We start from the raw sequence: 21,137 nt of genomic DNA, 5'->3' as shown, positions 1-21,137 counted from the left end.
AAGTAAAATCTTCGAAATGTGCACAAATAATATTATAATGAAAATATGTGACAAACAGTTTGGATTTAAATTTCAACATTCGACATTACATGCAATTAACACGTTAGTTTCCATGATCTTCTATCAGAAATAGAAAATATTATAGGATTTGCCGATGATATTGTTATATATCATCATAATAACAGCATTGATAAGATAAATAGAAACCTGCAAAATATTTATAATGATGTTGAAAAATACGCTTCCGACTGGAATATGAAAATAAATATTGATAAATGTGAATCCATTCTTTTTCGCCCACCAGTCGGAAAATTTAATTATAATATAAAGACCAATTGGAAAAAGTTTGGCATACAATCAAATTTAAATAATGAAGCTATACCTACGAAAGACGTCGTTAAATATCTAGGGTTACATTTGGATAAATTTTTATATTTCAATACGCATGTGAACTTACAACTAGACAAAGCAAAAAGGCTTTCCTTATGTATAAATCCTTATTTTATTCAAAATATATTAGTATGAAGTCAAAATATTATTATACAAATCGTTAGTACGTCCAATTGTGTCGTATGGTTTCCCGATTTGGTTTAATATATCCCCTTCTGTTATGGAAAAAATAAGAAAATTTGAGAGAAAATGTCTAAGATCGTGTACCTCCATATTCAGGTCTGCTCAAAGTAATTACACCAAATACATTTCACAAATAAAAAATTATGTGACTCTGCAATCATTAATCGAATAGATAACTTTATGATAAAACTTACACGGAATTACATCTTAAAATGTACTGAAAATAATATGAATAACTTAATACTAGCTCCATACTATGTAGATGATCAATATATATCAAATACTCTAACGTCTGGTTTTGTCTCTCCAGAAGCATTTATTTACTTAGATAAAAAAGGGTAGGCCATGTTGTGCAGATGAATGAAAATGTCCCAGCTCAAAAGGCATATAAAAATGAGACTACTAATGGTTCCCGTAGAAGGGGAAGGCCACGAATTAGATGGAAAGACCAAGTAGAAAACAACATCTTCGAACGTGATCTTCCAAATTGATGGACTTGCGCACAAGACCGACGCGCTTGGAAATCTTTTTTAAGCTCGGCTTATGGAACAACCGTTCTGTAACAAGCCAGCTAAGAAGAAGAAGAAAAAAAGGGCATATCCAAAATGAAATGGGAATACCAGTATTCTACCATGTATTTAGAAGATCGAATAACAAATCATATAATAGGAACATCATATCTGAAAATGATTTAAGATTTTTTAAGATCATTTTGATATTGAGGAACCTAATTTATGTAAATACTGGTGGCTCCTAAACTAATATTTTCTTTTTTTACTTTTAAGACCCTATTTTATTATATTTTTCATAATTATGTAATGTTTTTCTTATATTTTTCATTACATTCAAAAATAGATTTATAAGACACTATAAGTATTATATAAATTTTGAAAAATAATGTAAAACAATGTGGAATATTCTAGAGTGTTTGTATAAGAACCAGTGTGTAATATTAATATTACTATAACGAACTATTTGTTCATTTATAGATAAGTATGTTAATCAATGAATTGAAGATAAAAAAAAAATAAATAAATCCTGTCGTAATTTTATCAACTAAACTGATACTACTCTCAAAAATATTTATAAATGTTGTTTACGAAAATTTCCTGAAATACTTTATTTTATATATTAGCGGATTTTCAGTACTGTAGTGTTAATATATTTTATATATTAACACTACAGTACTGAAAATCTACAATTTTATGTTTATGAGTGAGTATTGTTGCTTTGCTTGTTTATTAATTGATTTCGTGGAAAATTAATTTAAATTTTAAACATTTAAATGCACATATAGGTTTGACTTCCGGATTTAATTACAACTTTCCCAATATATTTATATGATTTCCATATAACGGCAGCCCAATATTAAATTAGCTTTTTATACCCACCATGATTTAAGATAGAATACATACATATATTTCTACTACTCATAAGGTATTTGGTATCGAAAATTATCAATTATTGTTCACTTTTTATGGTACCATCAATATTCAACAGAATTATTTATAATTTAATATTATATATACTACTAATACTACTTACTACTTAAAATAATCAATATTGCCCCAAGAATTCGAATATTCCACATATAACGGTAATTTTATATTCGCTTCCAAATTCAATTCAACTTCCCAGTAAACAATTTTTGCCGAATTCGGTCCGATTTCTGTCAGAATCTCTGAAAAAATGTCCGATTCTGATTCCGAATTCCTTCCGATTTCGGTACGAAAGTTGTATGGACGTGGTCACCGAATTCGGAAAGATTTTCTGAAAAAAATCTGAAAAAATATTAGATTTTCTGAACGAATTCGGTCCGAATTCGGTGAAAAAATAGGAGAAAAAATTAGATTTTCGGAAAAGATTCGGAGGACAACTCCGAATTTCTGAAAGAAATCGGGCAGAATTCGAAAGAAAATTCGGAATAAAAATCAGATTTTCTGAAAAAAAACGCTCAGAATTCGGGAGAAATATCGAAAAAATCGTCACACCACTTAAAAATGAAAAAAAAACACATATTTATTTAAAAAACAAACAATTTATTATTATTTATATTATTTATATTTATTAGTTGAACAGATAACAGATAATTCAATTATTTGTTGTTATTATATACATATATAATTTTTGTAATTCAATGTATCTTTTTAAAATAAAAATAAAATTAATTCAGTCTTTCAATAATTTGTGTCGTGTACAGTGACCAAAAAAAAAAAAAAAATCCGTACACCCCTAGTATTTTTTGGAGTTTATTTTCAAATATTAGAAGTGTACAATTAATTTTTTGAGTCCCTGTATAATAAAAACAATATAATACACAGGACTATTTAAATTTTTTACGATTCAGATTTTTCCGATTCAGATTTGTCCGATTGAGATTTTTTCGATTCTGCTTTTCTTTTTCGTTTGTTTTGGCGGTCTTTAGCCGAATTAAAGAAATTCTTAATATGAAATTCTATCGTACTTGCAGCAGTGCCCGGGATATGATCTATTGCTGTATCTATATAACAATTAAAGTACATACATATGTACATGTAATCTAACTTATCCATAATCTTAAATAGCGAATACAAACCTCTTATAAGCTTGATGTAATGCATATCTTTTACAGGTATATTTCTGTTGGCACTATTCCATGAAAATCGTGTGATAATTTCGTCCGTCTGGAAAACTAGTTTTAGATTTTCTTGAACAAATTTCCTTATATCGTCATGGGGTTGTGCTTTTATACGTTGAATCTGTAGATAAATATTGATTTGAGTACATACCTATTAAAGAAATGTGGGTTAGAAACTTACCAGTTTGTTTTTCAGTTCGCAATTATCCTTCAGTCTTCTTTCGAAGTCTAATACTTCTTCAGGGGAGCATAGTTGTTCAACGGAAAATACTGATCCTTTCATTTGTACTGCTTTTAATTTCGTTAATTTCTTCCGGAGATGACATTTGGACATCCGCGATATGATCCCCTATACTATTTTCTTTTTGGGAGTCGCTACCAGGAATACTTGCTTTGGCACCTAATGGTTCGTTATGAGGTTCACTCAATAATTTGCAAAGTAATTCTTGAGCCTGTTTTTTTGCATTTCTTTTGATAGATCGGCGTGACATTTTTATAATTTTTTCTTACCTGTAATAAACAATTTTGTTTGTTTTTTAATTTTAAACACCTTCTGGAAATTTTTAATTCACTTTTTGAACACTTCTTGTAAACACTTTAATTCAACTATACCGAAGCACGTTTCTCTTTCAACTGCTAAACAAGAACTAAAAATAAAAAGCAGTGCACACAGAAAACCGGTATGTAGTTGTTTTTGCAATTTTTTTCCATCATATTTTTTTGGGAACGAAAGAGAAAGAGGCTGATTCACAACAACAACAAAACGCACATTTTTACAACGGAAAATCTAACAGTTCACAATAACAATAACAAATAGCATTTTTGCTTTGCGCTTTGTTGTTGTTGAGATCTTGAAATGAATGATCACAACAACAACTACTATGGGAGAGAATGTGTCAAACCACCACCATCCGTTTACATGTGGGAGAGAATATGCCAGAGCAATACACAATCTACTCTCTCCGTTTGTACATTTTTCGAGTTTTTTTCGCTTAAAAACACAGGAAAATGTGCAGAAATTCTAAAAAAAAACGTTTAGAAAATCGGACCAATTTCTATCAGAAATTTCTGAAAAAAACGTCAGAAATTTCGGAAAAAAATCTAAAATCAGAGCAGTCGGAAAAAATTGTTTACTGGGTTATTAATCCAAAAAACTTCTCATTGGGTTACAAATTGATAGAAGGTGTATAAAAAAGTATCTTATAAAATGATAAAATTGTTAAATAAATTAACAAACCGTAATGTTAATTTGTGAGATATCAACTCGATGCTGTAAGCGAGCCAGATATATAATTCTTTTATTCCAAAGAACAAAAATATTGCAGCAATTTAGTTTTAAAATTATGTGGTGAGATTGAGAATTTTTTCAATTCAGGGGGAAGCTACCAATGCGAACGGCAAAAGAACGTTCCAGGACCAGACTTTCAAAGCGTTCAAAAAGAATTTGAGAATTTCTGTTAGAAAAATCGGAAATTATCAGCAATATAATAGGTATACCATATTTCATTGTTTTAAAGAAAAATATTAGCATCGAACATGGAAGTAGCCATCAAAAGAACATCCAAGAAACTCTTTTTCATAAAGATTATAGTCACTATTACATAAACGTATTTTAAAACACTATGAACACAACTACGTAACCTGTGTAAGTGGATGTTATCAGTGCCAGAATAAACCTCCATTCCATACAGAAAAACAGACATTAATAAAGCATGACCAAGTTTGTATTTAATGTAAAATGGTAAAAAATTGTTGACATTGTAAAATCTCCTGAGGCAAAAATTAAATTTTGACCAAATGTTCGTAATATGGGATGAAAATTTTAGATTACAATCAATATCAAAGCCAAGACAAGTCACAGACTGCGAAGAATTAATTGATTTCCCCTGCATGCGTATACTTCGCTAAGTAGGTAAATCACGGTAAATCACTTTGGAAAATAATCAACTTTGTTTTGTCAACATTGATATTAATACAGTTACGCGAAGCCCAATTGCAAATTCGACCAATATCACTATCAAGTGCAGAAATGCAACCATTTATGTCATGACATGGACTAGACATAAACAACCCGAAATCGGCCGCATATATATTCAAAGAAGAATGCTGAACACATTCACAAACATCATTAACGTATAACATAAAAAGAAGTGGACCTAAAATTGAGCACTGTGGAACACCTGACGAAATGTCGCAAACGCAAGATGAATTACCGTCGTATACAATTTTGAGAGCGGTTGGAGAGGAATGAAGACACAAGATTGCAAGATTGTAGAGAAAAATTAAAAAGATTAAATAGCTTGGAGCGGAGAATGCAGTGATTGATAGAATCAAAAGCTTTAGAAAGGTCTAAAATGCCTAATATACTAGGAAACCTTTTATCAACCGAGCGACGAATGACATCAGTTAGTCGAAGCATTAAGGAGGTTGTGCTGTGATGTTTTCTAAAACCTGATTGACAGACATTAACCAAAGAAAATTCATCCAGGTGTTCCCAAATTTTGTTTTTGAGCAAAACTTCGAGAACCTTTAATAGTGCGGGTAGAATTGAGATTGGGCGATAATCGACACTGTTTAATCCAGTAGCGCCTTTTTTTAGTAAAGGATGCACTTTGGCTACCTTCCACAGACGGAAATGTACTAGTTGTAAAAGGTGTAAAAATTATGTTGCAAATAAGGAAACACAAGCTTAAGGAAACGTAAGGGAATTTGATCTAAGCCTATAGCATTGGTCTTAACTCTAAATATTGCACTAATGAGCTCAAATATGTCGCATTGCGAAAATTGAAAATATTAGAACGAGGCATAGTCATAGAAGTGTTATCAGAAATAGTAATATTAGCACCATTATTGGAGGTATAAAAATATTTAAATGATCTAAATCTATAGCACAGTTATTGTCGCTCCACAATCAGAAATCCTAGACCACAAAGTACGAAGATTATCAATACCACTAAATATACATTTACCAAATTGACACTTGGCTTGTCGAAAAACTTTACGATTTTTGCAGAAACATTTATATTCAGAACCAAGTCTTAATATAGGTCAATTTCCTGTATTTTTAAAGATGTTACCGAATTTTCTCATACCGTTTAGTTATCGGTGTGTTGAAGTACTTCTCTTTTTTCCAACCTGAGTGTCTGTAATTTTGAACATTATTTTTTCAGAGCATGGACAATCTATTACCACATAATGCTGTAGCATTATACCCACTGATTTAAGGAATCTACAAAGTTCAACCTTAACAACATTTTTACGTGATATTAGATGTCCTCATTTCATATATCGGTAGTTAACATATTGAGGTATTTGTAATTTTATAATCGCATGTTCAATACGAATAAGTAACATCATGTTTTTGATTGTTGTTCTCTTTCCAAAAGAAGTTAATGATAGAATTTTGCAAAGACATTAGTATATTAGTTTTCTCTGTGATACACATTTTTGGTATCGGATATACGCGAAGTGTTGTGTTTATAAGTTCAAAGACATTAACCAACCATATAATGGTACCACATGATTTGATATTTATTTTAGGTACTTTAAGGATCAACATGCCCCTATGGAACTATTATTTTCAAGAAAATAATCTAAAGTATCGATCTCTATGGATCAGAACTCTATTCCGAATGTCGTCCTTACATTTGTCTTAAATTTTACGTGGATTTTATGGAAACCGTGTACATACAATGATAGCGTGTACATTCAATCAAATACGTCTCAATTATTTTTTTCACAAAAAATTATTGTATTCTCAAAAAAAAAAATATTACAATACAATGTCAATCTAATTAAAAAATAAAATATTTCGAAAATTTTCAATTCACTTCCAATTCCAGCCCAAAATTTCTCTAAAAGCAACTACTAACGAACACCAATTCATTTTATATATATATATATAGAAGACTAGCATATGCCCGCAACTTCGAATGTAGGAATGTAGGAAATATTTAAAAATGTATTAACTTATTATTTTATGTTTAGAGAAAACTGCATATGTCAGAAAAAAAATCCACACTTTAATATATCAACCATAAATTAAATTTGATTACCATTTAGTACCAAATTTCACGATTCGAGCTCTAAAGGTTCACCCAAATCCAAATTTTCCATTTAGCACACATTATTTCCATAAGTACCCATCTAACTTCCTGCATACTCCGATCCTGGATTTCAGGATTCCAATTCTATTAATTCAACCACAATTACCGAATTTAGTAGTCGAATTTCCAAAACTTCCTACTTAACCCAAACCTACACCCCGACAGTGATTCTAAATCCAAGTTTCAGGATTTAAACTCTATCGGTTCACCCACAATTCAAATTGTACCAAAGTCAGTACACAGTAGTATGAATTTCCAAAACCTATTGCTTACCCCAAACCTACACCACCACAGTGATCCAAAATATATGTTTCAGGATTCCAATTCTATTGGTCCACCCACAATTCAAATTATACAAAATTTTGTACACAGCAGTGCCAATTCAAAACTTCCTATATACCTCAGTCCTACACCCCCACACTGATACTAACTTCAAGTTTTAGGATTCCAACTATATTGGTTCACCCAAAATTAAAATTGTACCAAATTTAGTACACAGCAGTACGAATTTCCAAAACTTCCTACATACCTCAAACCTACACTCGCACAGTGATCCTAAATCCAGGTTTCAGGATTCCAACATTATCGGTTGACCCACAATTCAAATTATACCAATCTATGCTGATTGGCAGGGTTACCCTAACACTATCAGGATTCAAACTCTATCGGTTCCCCCACAACTCAAATTGTACCAAACTTAGTACACAGTAGTGTGAATTTCCAAAACCTCTTACTTACCCCAAACCTACACCACCACAGTGAACCTAAATATAAGTTTTAAGATTCCAACTCTATTGGTTCACCCACAATTCAAATTGTACTAAATTTAGTACATATTTGTACCAATTTCCAAAACTTCCTACATAACCCAATCCTACACCCCCACAGTGATCCCAAATCCAAGTTTCAGGTTTCCAACTCTATCGGTTCACTCACAATTCAAATTGTACCAAATACAGTACACAGTAGTACACATTTCTAAAACTTCCTACATATCTCAATCTTACACCTCAACAGTGATCCTTACTCCAAATTTCATGATTTTCTTTTTCTCTTGGTTGGTTCACCTAAAATTCAAATTGTACCAAATTTAGTACCATTTAGTACACATAAGTATTATTTTCTTAATCTGAATCCTGACCCCAATCCCACACCCCTACAGTGATCCTGATTCCAAATTTCATTGTTCCCGCTCTATAGGATCACCCAAATCCAAACTATTTCGATTATAGTACGATTTAGTACTTTTCGTAGGATCACCCAAATCCAAACTATACCGATTATAGTACGATTTAGTACTTTTCGTGGGATCACCCAAATCCAAACTATACCGATTACAGTACGATTTAGTACTTTCGCAACATTTGACAACCCTGTCGTGATTGTTGATCAATTTTGTTGTGCTCCGTAACCTTTTTTAAAAATTATTAATATTTTGTAATAAAATAAGTGTATGTGTATTAAAAAGTGTTTTTTTAATTGGTGTGGTAAATCATTTGTGATTAGTGCTGAAATAATTGTATTTTTTTTCAGTCTAATTATAATAGTCATCTTTTTTTTTGTTTCATTACCTGTGTGTTCCTTATGTTACATTACTTTTTTAGTTGTTGTAACATTTTTTTCTCTTCTTTCTTTCTGTTTAGTTGTCGTTACAGAGTTGCCAACACTTTGCTTTTATAAAAAAATAAGGAATAGAAATCCAAGATATTTTTTATTTCTAACATCATTAATTAGTAAAAAAAAGTTACTAAAAATGTCGTGTCCCTACGAATTGTGCAATATTGTTACAGATGATGCTTTATGTGTAACGTGTTGGCTTTGCCTTAATCAATGGCATGTAAAGTGTGCCCGGATTAATGCAAGAGTAGTGGATACAATTAGAGAAAATGTCGGTGTTCGTTGGTGATGCGTGCATTGTAGAAAACTTTCTGCCGATTTTGATTTGCGATCGGAGTTAGCATCGATAAAAATTGAATTTTCCTCATTATCGACCCGATTTGAAAACTTTTCTTCAATGTTCGAGAATTAATTACCAAGATCTAGAAGAGTTTGTGTCATCGCCGTCAGTTTCTGGACAGAAACCCAAGGGATCTACCAAAAAGGCGCCAGGTAAAACTTTGCCTAGTCGTAAAGCCTCGGTTTCTGCTGGGAGTGCTGTATCACGAACAGTTTCTGAAAATGTCATAGATACAACTGAATCTGTTCGTGGCCAGTCGTATGCTAGTGTTGTGACGGAAGCAGTTACTGAAGCCAGAAAGGATACAGCGGAAGGAATGATAACCCCTAAAACCATGAGTGTTGCTATCCCCAGATTGGAGACAACTACTCATGGAATACAGGAGTTATCACTTCCTTCATCTAATGGCTCGATTGCCTCGTAAACCAGAAACGGCTTCAAAAAACTAAATAATTTTCTTACTATTTGCTATCAGAATATATTATAGTGAAACTTGGCTTAAAATATCTGTGCTTAATAGTGAAATTCTAAGCTGAAAATATCAAATTTTTAGAAAAGATCGGATAAATAAAAGGAGTGGTGGTGTCCTCATCGCAGTAGACGCCAAATATTCCACTAATGTAATCCAATTAAATCATTTAACTGATATAGAATTTGTCGGCATATCCATTGGGTAAATTTAAATTATTCGTCACCTGTTCATATATTCCTCCTTCATCGCAGCTTGATATCTATAATCATATTAGCAATACAATCCATAATTAATAAAATGAATGATTCGGACCGAATATTAGTTCTTGTCAGAAGCTCTTACTCCATTGACATCTGATATAAATTTAAATCAATTTACTTCTGAAATTATTAGTCGATTTTGTGACATTAATCTCCAACATATAAATAATATAGTAAATAATCATGGGAAAATCCTTGACCTAGTCTTCGTAAATCATACACCATATTTTGAATTAGTTATAGCCTAGACAGACGGCAGTCTTAATTTGCATTAACAGCCTTAATTCAAATTAACTTGCACATTATCCTCATTTTTATGTGTTGTTAATGCACAAAATCAAACTGAATTTATACTGAATTAGGCAATTTCAATATGGCAATGCTGTCGAAAATTAATTATTTCTTGTCAAATTTATTTATATTTATGAAAATAAAAATAAGAAATGAAGGCAAATTTCAACCATTTTTTAAATTGGCAGCTGTTTTGCTAAGATCATAGTTGCTATTCCTCCTTAATATAATGTATCTATTTCCTACATGTATCATGTATCTATTTCTAAACAAATTTATTTCTGAATGTGTTCCTACTGTTAGAACTAGAAGCTCTGATAGACATCCATGAAATACACGCGAATTGTCAAGTATAAAAAAACTCAAAAAATAAACTTTTTAATAAATATAAAAAATCTGGATCCTCTATAGACTATGCTAACTATTCTGTTGCTAGATCAAAATATACAATAGAATCCCGAAGGTTGTATAATCTTTATCTTAACAAGATTAAGGATAATTTTAAATCCAATGCAAAATCATTTTATGAATTTGTTAATCTAAAAAGAAAAGTTTCTTCTAAGCCTACCATTTTAAAATACAATAACCAAGAATTTTCGAAAAACTCCGAAATTGCAGAATGTTTTGCAAATTTTTTTTGCCACGACTTATTCTAATACTACTTATCAGGTTAAAGACCCATATCTTTATGAACTATCATAGATAGATCAAATATTTATGCCCTTCTTACAAAGTCGAGAGGTCTCTAAAAATCTACGTAATTTAAAACATATTAAATGTTCAGGCCCTGATGGTATACCCAGCATAATTCTAAAAAATTTTTTAGATACATTAGCATTACCAGCATAATTCTAAAGAATTTTTCAGATACATTAGCATTACCTCTAACGTCATTATTTGGTATTTATATGGTTATGTTCCTACTTGTTGGAAGAAGTCTTATATAATACCCTTACACAAGTCTGGTAGTCCAACAAATGTCTCGAATTGTAGAGGAATTGCAAAATTAAGCGCTATTCCAAAATTGTTCGAAAAGTTAATTATTAACGTTATTTCACACAGAATTCAACCCTTGTTAAGTCCATATCAACATGGTTTTCGTAGTGGTTTTTCAACTATTACCAATCTTATACACTTTACTTCTACTGTGATAAAGGGATTTGTTCAGCGTAAACAAACTGATACAATTTATACAGACTTTAGTAAAGCTTTTGATAGGGTTAACAATGAACTTCTACTTTATAAATTAAATCATATGGACTTTAGTATAAATTTGGTAAATTGGATTTCATCTTACTTACAAAATAGGACACAGATAGTTTTGTTTGAGGGATGTCTTTCAAAATCGATTAATGTTACATCAGGTGTTCCGCAGGGAAGTCACCTAGGCCCGATTCTGTTTCTATTGTTTGTAAATGATTTCTGTATCGCATTCCAAATTGCTAATGTATGCAGATGATGTCAAGTTATTCATTACCCATCATTCTGAAAAGCAATCCAGCATGATTTAAATAGCCTATTTCAATGGTGCAGCATAAATTGCACAGAAAAAAAAATTGTAACCATTTGATAAAAAAAATTCAAAAATCCAATTAAAATTTGATTGATGTTTCGCCGATAAAAATAATGTTCATATTTACAATCGCCGATAAAAAAAATTGTAATCCCATTCGAAAATATTTCGATAAAGCAATTCTCATATATACTAAAAATTTTGTTGAATTTTATTTTGTTAATCGATAAAATATTTTTCATATTGACAATCTTGTTTATCAAATTATTATTATTATTTCAAATTAAATTTCTTGTAGTACGATACAAAACCTTTTAAACAGCGATTTTTACCCTTATTATTACAGCTCTCCCACAAAAATACCTCCAAATTTTCAGTATTTTAACGGCTTTAAACTAAATGTGTAGCTCTATACCGAATAAAAACTTATATTTGTTATCCATCCTTTACAATCTATTCAACAAAGTACTTTGTAATAACGTACTAAAAAAAATAATATGGCATATTACAAAAAAAAAAAATTATTAAAAATTGTCCAACAAATTTAATAATTTTTTAGGTCAAACTCGTTTGTTGATGGTTTTTTTGTGAATTGTTGGTGTTTGATAAACATTTCCGACTACGTTTGAAATATGTTATCGACATCTTTTTGTCGAACGCTGATGAAGCTTTTAATCAAAAATTTCGGGGTGGCTTTTTTTCTGTGTGTATGGACTTGAATTTAAATAAATGTAAACATATGTGTTTTTCTAGAAATTCTTCTTCGATAAGACATTACTATATTAATTGTCGGTTTTATCAACTGTATATTCTTTCGTTGATCTTGGTATTCTAATGGATCCAAAATTAAATTTTAACAATCATGTTATATATGGTAAATAAAACCTATGGTGTCTTAGGATTTATAAAACGGTGTGCCAAAGAATTCTCGGATCCATATATAACGAAACAACTATTTACGTCTCTTGGGATCCCCAACATGCAATATATTCTGATAAAATCGAATCCGCGCAAAAAAAAAATTTTACTTTTTGCACTGAGAGGATTACATTGGAATAGTAGTTTTGTGTTGCCATCTTATACTAGCAGGTTAAAATTAATTCGTTTGCCTACATTGAAAAGTGACGTATTATGTTGAATACTATGATGGTACTAAAATTATTAAATGGTAATATACCTTCGGATTTCCTAATTTCTTCTATTAGAATAAATGTTCCTGTCCGATCTAGTAGACACTATCAACTGTTATATGTAGACTTCCACCGCACGAATTACTCAATGGGAGATCCTCTTAGTAAAATGTGTATTGACTTTAACTCTCTATACTCTAATGTAGATTTTTGCTTGAGCGTAGGACAAATAAAATCTAATATTATCGTATTTTTAAATGAGTAGTACAACATAATAACCAACTGGCTGTTGAAGTAGATTATGTCGCTGGTTTTTCTATTCCACTTCAAATCCCATCATGGTGCGGATCATGGTGTGTAGGCGATCCCTACGTAAGGGGAGGTCGCCCCCTCGGTCGGCAGGGGTGGGAATGAGAGGCGTGGGAACGTCGAAAAAAATGTAACAAATTTCCAAAACTACGTTTATATCCCAATCCTACGCTCCGACGGTAATTTTAATTTCAAATTCCAGGAATCCTGCTTGATTTGTATTTCCAAATTAAATTTGTACCAAATATAGTACTTTTCGTACACATGTGTACACGCTTTCAAAACCATCTCCTTAAATGGACCCTACTTCTCAACCTTAATTCACATTCCAAATTTCAAGTTTTTAACGCTATCCGTTCACATGCTACAGAATTGTACCAAATTTAGTACATTTTCGTACTTTTCTGATAGTTATAGTTCGAATTTCCAAAAACTCTTTGGTACATCTATCCTACACTCCATCAGCGACCACCAAACCAAATTTCAGAGTTCTAGCTCCACCGATTCGCCAAATACAAATGATATCACATTTAGTACTTTCCAAGAGTGACCCTCACCCAAAATTTCAAGATTCTAGCTTCAGCCATTTTGTCTGGGCGTTGATGAATCGTTAAATCAGTCAGTCAAACACTTTACTCTTTTATTAGTATAGATTATATAAACTAAACAAATTGGAATGAAACGTGGTTTCAAATCCATAACCTCTTGTATTTTCATATATTATATTATATATTACCACATATTATATTATTTATTATGGTATTAACATTGTAGTATATACAATGCTAATAATAAAAGTATCTAGCATTAGCTACAATGGCCATCAGCTAAATCGGTTGACAATTCTTAATAATTTTATTAAATAGTAATTTTAAGATGAAGTATGTAGTTAAATATCTTATTAATATTGGCAGTAGTAGGTGATAGTAAAATATTGGTTCCATCGTTGTTGGGGTAGTTGAGGCGGGCTCTGTCGAAAGTGTTGCAAGTTTCTAAAATATGTTGTGCTGTGTAGATATTTCCACATTTGAGACACTTGTTGTCAAAACTTGTGTTAATGAGATGTTGGTGTGTGGCAATAGTATGACCCATTCGAAGTCTTGAAAATATGCGCACTTGCTTTTTAGGTAAATTGGTAGGATAGACGGGCACTATGCAGTTGGGATTTATTTTGTTATAGTGCACATGTTCAAATAACATGTGTTGTTGTTTAGCATTTTGTTTAAGTTTGTGTTTTATACATGTTTTTAAATCTATTTTTTTTTCGATTATTCCATCTAACAACACTGGAGCGGTGCAGGCGTACTTTGCTGCTTTATCGGCGTTTTCGTTTTCTTCAATTCCAACGTGTCCAGGTACCCAGAAAAGTTTTATGTAGTTGTTCTCGGTTAGCAAATCCCGAATTTTGTTAATTGAAGCCCAACTGTTGTTTGATGTGCATAACACCGATCTTAGAACCGATAAACTGTCGGAAATAATTATTGTTTCTTGTTGTGAATGGATTGCAATATTGATAGCTTCTATAATGCCAGCAGCTTCGGCCGTGAAGATAGATGAAAAATCAGCAAGGGTTTTAATGGATAGAGTATCGCCATTGGAATCAACAACTGGGTATGCGGAGACTGAGTTTGTTTTTGAGGCATCAGTGTATAACAACCAGCGTTCGAAAATAAACATTATGGTGCCGTTCCATAGTGTTCTGTACCGTACCAAGGTGGATAGGTACACTAAAATAACGTACCGTACCGGTACACAAATACTGGGTTACACTGGTCGGAACACTAAAAATTTTAGTGTTCCACTGGTCGGAACACTAAAAATCTTTGTGTTCCACTTGCCGGAACACTAAAAATCGTAGTTTTTCCGATCAGCACAATCGATTATTAGCCAAAGTGCAATCCAATGGAATTTTCAGTTACGAGTTGGCATCAGATTGAATTTTCACTAGACGAACTTTTTTAGTTATAAAATATTTAATGTTGATGATGTTGATGCTAATATAATATTACTAATTTTTAATAAAATATAAACAAATACAAATTTAATAAGTTATTATATTTATTAAATCTATTAAAGAACAAAAAAATATAAAATACATCTTTTTGTGTTCCGACAAATGGAACACTACGATTTTAAGTGTTCCGCCAAGTGGAGCAGAACACTGATAAGAACTGCCAAGACGAGTATTGTATTATATATTATATTATATTATATATCTTAATCGGAATAAATAAGAAAATTAAAAAACCTCGTTTATTTATTAAGATAACAAAAAACCAATTTATTTGATATCGTTTTGTCTAAATAAAGTTAAAAAATAAAATTACTCGAATGGTAGTTTTAGTAATTTTGATTCTCTGAAAATTGTATTTAGTTATTTTTGTTGGTCTGGATTTGCTGCTCCCGATACAAAAAGTAGTATTACAACCGGAACAATGTAAATCCACTGAAATACATAAATACAAAATTATTAGTTAGACGCATTCACCATAAAACATAAATGATCTCAACGGCGATTTTTATACCACTATAACTTTTGAGCACCTATGAAAATATTCACATTATTCTAATAGAATTTATATTGATACTAGCCATATAAGATAAAATTATTAAATTTTGCTATCATTCTTGCCTTTTTTTATTTCTTCAATGATCTATTGATAAATAGAAGCAGTAATTCCTCTGTTGGAGGAGATCTGGCGATACAAGCATTACGTCTTAAGTGGATCGATTTCTTCCAGAAAATTTAATCGCTTACTAAATAACGGTTGGTCTACATAATGAGAGAATAAATAGCGGTATTTGCGAAAGCTTGTAAACTAGTATTGTAAATGAATTTTAATTTACCACAGGGCTGTACATTTACTCCACAAATAAGTATTGTAAACTACGTACATTATTTTTACAAGGGTGTAGAACATCTGATTGTTTTGCCGCCATTTTGTTGTGAGCTTTATTTTGTTTCGGAGTTTTTTTTTTTTTTTTTTTTGAAAAATTAAAAACTATGGAGGCCAAGAAACATCATATTTTACAAATTGGTACACAACACAAAAAAGACGCTCACACATCGTTGTAAAAAACATTTAAAAGGGTTGTATATTTACAAGCTTTAGTGAATACCGCTAATAATGCTGTTACGGAAACGGATATGGTTGAGTATGCACATGAACGCATTGGTAAGGTATATTTGTATTGTGGAAATAAGGCTCAAAAGTTACAAAGCTTACATTTTATTCAGTCGTCTTAATCATTTATGCTATTTAGAACAGATTTATACAATATACATAATTCAAATTAGATCTACTTACGTATTTTGCAAAGAAACCGCGGTTATCTTTAACATCGCCTCGTTCCCTTGCTTCACGTTCACGTTCAATTTTTTGAATGAAAGAAGCTGTGTCCGGAATCGGTGCCAATTCGGTATGTTTTATTAATACGTCCGTGTTATATTGTTTTGTAGACATAGTTAAATCCAAAGAAGAACACTCATTGATGTCTGCACTTGAGGTTGTTAAGGTTACAGCATTAACATAACCATTACCGTCAATTGCAATCCAAAGTTCGTCATTTAGTTGTGAATTCAATATACTACATGCCTTGTTTGCTGTTGTAAAAGTTCTCTTTAAGCCATTGGGATATTCAATGATAGCTTTTATGCGGTAGAATTCATTTTTAACTGCTATGGTCTAAAGAAAATTATAAATAAACCAGAAATATATACAGCGTGTTCGTTTGTGTTATAACTTTTCTGCAACTTTTGAGTTTGTACATTAGATTATATCTATTATCTATTAGAATCTATTGAATAATAAACCTTTTTTTAGTCAATATTAGACAAAAGTCAAAAAGTCATAACTCTGTTGTCCATGATGCTTTAGTTATCTTAGAAAACTGTTCCTCATATGCTATCCTAACCTCTAACGGTTCGTACTGCATGTTCAAAAATTAAAATTACAGTTTAAAATCTCTCTAACAACACTAATCTTTCCCAAATTGAACCAAACTACTTTTATATGAATGCTAATTTTATCAGATGTAAATTTGAAAAATTGTTTATTTTGCAAATACTTTTTTTTAATGAAAATACCATGGTACAATTATAAAAAACAAATCCCAGCTGATTCCAACGTAATACTAGTGTCAATATGAATTTGACAAATTATGTTTTTAAAAATCACCCAACAGGAAAATTGGGAACGTATACAATTTGAAATTGTTCTTTATTAAATGTGCTCACGTATTCTATTTACTCAATCTGCCTGCTGGGAAAGTTAGAGGAAGCAAACCTTTATTCATGGAATGACTCGCAATTCTCTGCATTTTCATACAACAACACTTGCTGTTACCTTCTATTATTATACCATGTGAAAATAAATGGCATAATTATACAAGGTAGTCTGATGCAGTCATATGTTTTTTAATAAAAATACATGGCGTAATTATACAAGTCATATGTTTCCAATTTTTTCATAAATTTGTTTTTGACAACATTCTGCTTTCAAAATTTAAATGAAAATATTTTGAAGTTCCCTGTATCTAAAACTTAAAAATATAAGTTGTAACAATCATGGTTAAATTTTGGAAGTAATGTGCAGCTTTAGGAAATATATATTTTGTTTAATTTATTGCAACTGTGCCAATCGTCATACATACAATTTTATGGAATTTATTTTTCATTTTATTTGGAATTGGTATATGAATTTTATATTAAGAAGGCTTGCCATTAGCAATATCTCAAATGAGGCTACCTTCCACAATTATGCCATGATAAAAATATTGAGATACTTAAGAATAAACGTTTTTATTTTTAACCATAAAAGGTTCGTACGACAATAAATTTAATTTAGCATAGAATGACATCACTTTTTTAATTATTCTATTATTTTTCACAATTATTAATGTTTTGCAGTCATTTGGTGTGCTAGGATTCAATATTTCACCAATTTTTCCTCATTTGGGGTTCATAAGAATTTTAACATCCCCTTATAATTGGAGTTATAAAAACCAATATGTCTATATTAATGTCATAGGTCTATATTCATAGACCATATTTGGTCTGTATAGATGCCGATTGAAAGTGTATAGAGACCACAGGAGTGTATAAAGACCATAGTATGAAGTTTGGTATGAGTATGAGAGTTTGGTACTTTGTTTACGTTCTCTAATAAAGATACAGGTCTATAAATAGATCGATTATATAGAAGAAGTGTATGGATACCACTGCTCTGCAGAGATCTGTATAAAATATCATTTTTTTACTCAAAGAACCAAATTGAAGGACCAATTTTTTTAGTGTTTGTGTTCCTGGTACGGTACACTACGATAGTGTACCGTTTTTTTTGCGAACACTGATAAGAACTGCCAAGACGAGTATTGTATTATATATTATATTATATATCTTAATCGGAATAAATAAGAAAATTAAAAAACCTCGTTTATTTATTAAGATAACAAAAAACCAATTTATTTGATATCGTTTTGTCTAAATAAAGTTAAAAAATAAAATTACTCGAATGGTAGTTTTAGTAATTTTGATTCTCTGAAAATTGTATTTAGTTATTTTTGTTGGTCTGGATTTGCTGCTCCCGATACAAAAAGTAGTATTACAACCGGAACAATGTAAATCCACTGAAATACATAAATACAAAATTATTAGTTAGACGCATTCACCATAAAACATAAATGATCTCAACGGCGATTTTTATACCACTATAACTTTTGAGCACCTATGAAAATATTCACATTATTCTAATAGAATTTATATTGATACTAGCCATATAAGATAAAATTATTAAATTTTGCTATCATTCTTGCCTTTTTTTATTTCTTCAATGATCTATTGATAAATAGAAGCAGTAATTCCTCTGTTGGAGGAGATCTGGCGATACAAGCATTACGTCTTAAGTGGATCGATTTCTTCCAGAAAATTTAATCGCTTACTAAATAACGGTTGGTCTACATAATGAGAGAATAAATAGCGGTATTTGCGAAAGCTTGTAAACTAGTATTGTAAATGAATTTTAATTTACCACAGGGCTGTACATTTACTCCACAAATAAGTATTGTAAACTACGTACATTATTTTTACAAGGGTGTAGAACATCTGATTGTTTTGCCGCCATTTTGTTGTGAGCTTTATTTTGTTTCGGAGTTTTTTTTTTGAAAAATTAAAAACTATGGAGGCCAAGAAACATCATATTTTACAAATTGGTACACAACACAAAAAAGACGCTCACACATCGTTGTAAAAAACATTTAAAAGGGTTGTATATTTACAAGCTTTAGTGAATACCGCTAATAATGCTGTTACGGAAACGGATATGGTTGAGTATGCACATGAACGCATTGGTAAGGTATATTTGTATTGTGGAAATAAGGCTCAAAAGTTACAAAGCTTACATTTTATTCAGTCGTCTTAATCATTTATGCTATTTAGAACAGATTTATACAATATACATAATTCAAATTAGATCTACTTACGTATTTTGCAAAGAAACCGCGGTTATCTTTAACATCGCCTCGTTCCCTTGCTTCACGTTCACGTTCAATTTTTTGAATGAAAGAAGCTGTGTCCGGAATCGGTGCCAATTCGGTATGTTTTATTAATACGTCCGTGTTATATTGTTTTGTAGACATAGTTAAATCCAAAGAAGAACACTCATTGATGTCTGCACTTGAGGTTGTTAAGGTTACAGCATTAACATAACCATTACCGTCAATTGCAATCCAAAGTTCGTCATTTAGTTGTGAATTCAATATACTACATGCCTTGTTTGCTGTTGTAAAAGTTCTCTTTAAGCCATTGGGATATTCAATGATAGCTTTTATGCGGTAGAATTCATTTTTAACTGCTATGGTCTAAAGAAAATTATAAATAAACCAGAAATATATACAGCGTGTTCGTTTGTGTTATAACTTTTCTGCAACTTTTGAGTTTGTACATTAGATTATATCTATTATCTATTAGAATCTATTGAATAATAAACCTTTTTTTAGTCAATATTAGAAAAGTCAAAAAGTCATAACTCTGTTGTCCATGATGCTTTAGTTATCTTAGAAAACTGTTCCTCATATGCTATCCTAACCTCTAACGGTTCGTACTGCATGTTCAAAAATTAAAATTACAGTTTAAAATCTCTCTAACAACACTAATCTTTCCCAAATTGAACCAAACTACTTTTATATGAATGCTAATTTTATCAGATGTAAATTTGAAAAATTGTTTATTTTGCAAATACTTTTTTTTAATGAAAATACCATGGTACAATTATAAAAAACAAATCCCAGCTGATTCCAACGTAATACTAGTGTCAATATGAATTTGACAAATTATGTTTTTAAAAATCACCCAACAGGAAAATTGGGAACGTATACAATTTGAAATTGTTCTTTATTAAATGTGCTCACGTATTCTATTTACTCAATCTGCCTGCTGGGAAAGTTAGAGGAAGCAAACCTTTATTCATGGAATGACTCGCAATTCTCTGCATTTTCATACAACAACACTTGCTGTTACCTTCTATTATTATACCATGTGAAAATAAATGGCATAATTATACAAGGTAGTCTGATGCAGTCATATGTTTTTTAATAAAAATACATGGCGTAATTATACAAGTCATATGTTTCCAATTTTTTCATAAATTTGTTTTTGACAACATTCTGCTTTCAAAATTTAAATGAAAATATTTTGAAGTTCCCTGTATCTAAAACTTAAAAATATAAGTTGTAACAATCATGGTTAAATTTTGGAAGTAATGTGCAGCTTTAGGAAATATATATTTTGTTTAATTTATTGCAACTGTGCCAATCGTCATACATACAATTTTATGGAATTTATTTTTCATTTTATTTGGAATTGGTATATGAATTTTATATTAAGAAGGCTTGCCATTAGCAATATCTCAAA

The 21,137-nt window shown here is 30.9% G+C and overlaps 3 protein-coding genes across 5 annotated transcripts; all 3 read right to left on the bottom strand.

Moving 5' to 3' along the window:
- Positions 1–2,591: 2,591 nt before the first annotated feature.
- Positions 2,592–3,478, bottom strand: LOC133336371 (uncharacterized). 3 transcript variants are annotated; one of them, XM_061544666.1, is made up of 3 exons: positions 3,372–3,478; positions 3,149–3,311; positions 2,592–3,073 (listed from the first exon to the last, which is right to left on the bottom strand). In XM_061544666.1, the coding sequence occupies exons 1-3, from the start codon at positions 3,471–3,473 to the stop codon at positions 2,910–2,912; spliced, it is 429 nt and encodes a 142-aa protein (XP_061400650.1). In that variant the 5' UTR covers positions 3,474–3,478; the 3' UTR covers positions 2,592–2,909. The 3 variants fall into 3 exon arrangements, 2 of the variants coding, with proteins under 2 accessions (XP_061400650.1, XP_061400649.1); XR_009754542.1 differs by having other exon boundaries at positions 2,592–3,295; positions 3,372–3,476; XM_061544665.1 differs by having other exon boundaries at positions 2,592–3,311.
- Positions 3,479–16,488: 13,010 nt separating this feature from the next.
- On the bottom strand, positions 16,489–17,164 carry LOC133336372 (ER membrane protein complex subunit 10-like). Its single transcript, XM_061544667.1, has 2 exons — positions 17,144–17,164; positions 16,489–16,914 (listed from the first exon to the last, which is right to left on the bottom strand). The coding sequence occupies exons 1-2, from the start codon at positions 17,162–17,164 to the stop codon at positions 16,489–16,491; spliced, it is 447 nt and encodes a 148-aa protein (XP_061400651.1).
- A 1,620-nt stretch (positions 17,165–18,784) lies between these two features.
- LOC133336368 (ER membrane protein complex subunit 10-like) lies at positions 18,785–20,086 on the bottom strand (the record flags this gene model as incomplete). Its single annotated transcript, XM_061544663.1, has 2 exons — positions 18,785–18,856; positions 19,709–20,086. Coding segments are annotated over 2 exons (450 nt in total), but the record flags the coding sequence as incomplete, so codon positions are not given.
- Between the last annotated feature and the right edge of the window lie 1,051 nt (positions 20,087–21,137).

The sequence above is a fragment of the Musca vetustissima genome, unplaced genomic scaffold (assembly GCF_032173495.1).
Source record: "Musca vetustissima isolate MV318-11 ecotype Yass unplaced genomic scaffold, APGP_CSIRO_Mvet_v1 utg6664, whole genome shotgun sequence".
Taxonomy (NCBI): Eukaryota; Metazoa; Arthropoda; class Insecta; order Diptera; family Muscidae; genus Musca; species Musca vetustissima.
The sequence above is the reverse complement of the archived record's forward strand: the minus strand, read 5'-3'. Positions and strand labels throughout refer to the sequence as shown.

Bases quoted from the DNA above. Each gene is read 5' to 3' on its own strand.
- LOC133336372 (XM_061544667.1), bottom strand. From the start codon at position 17,164: ATGCAGTACGAACCGTTAGAG. The intron at 16,915-17,143 runs GTTAGGATAGCA...AATTTTCTTTAG, and splicing joins TGCAGTACGAACCGTTAGAG to ACCATAGCAGTTAAAAATGA.
- LOC133336371 (XM_061544665.1), bottom strand. From the start codon at position 3,473: ATGAAAGGATCAGTATTTTCCGTTGAACAACTATGCTCCCCTGAAGAA. The intron at 3,312-3,371 runs GTAAGTTTCTAA...ATTTATCTACAG, and splicing joins GCGAACTGAAAAACAAACTG to ATTCAACGTATAAAAGCACA.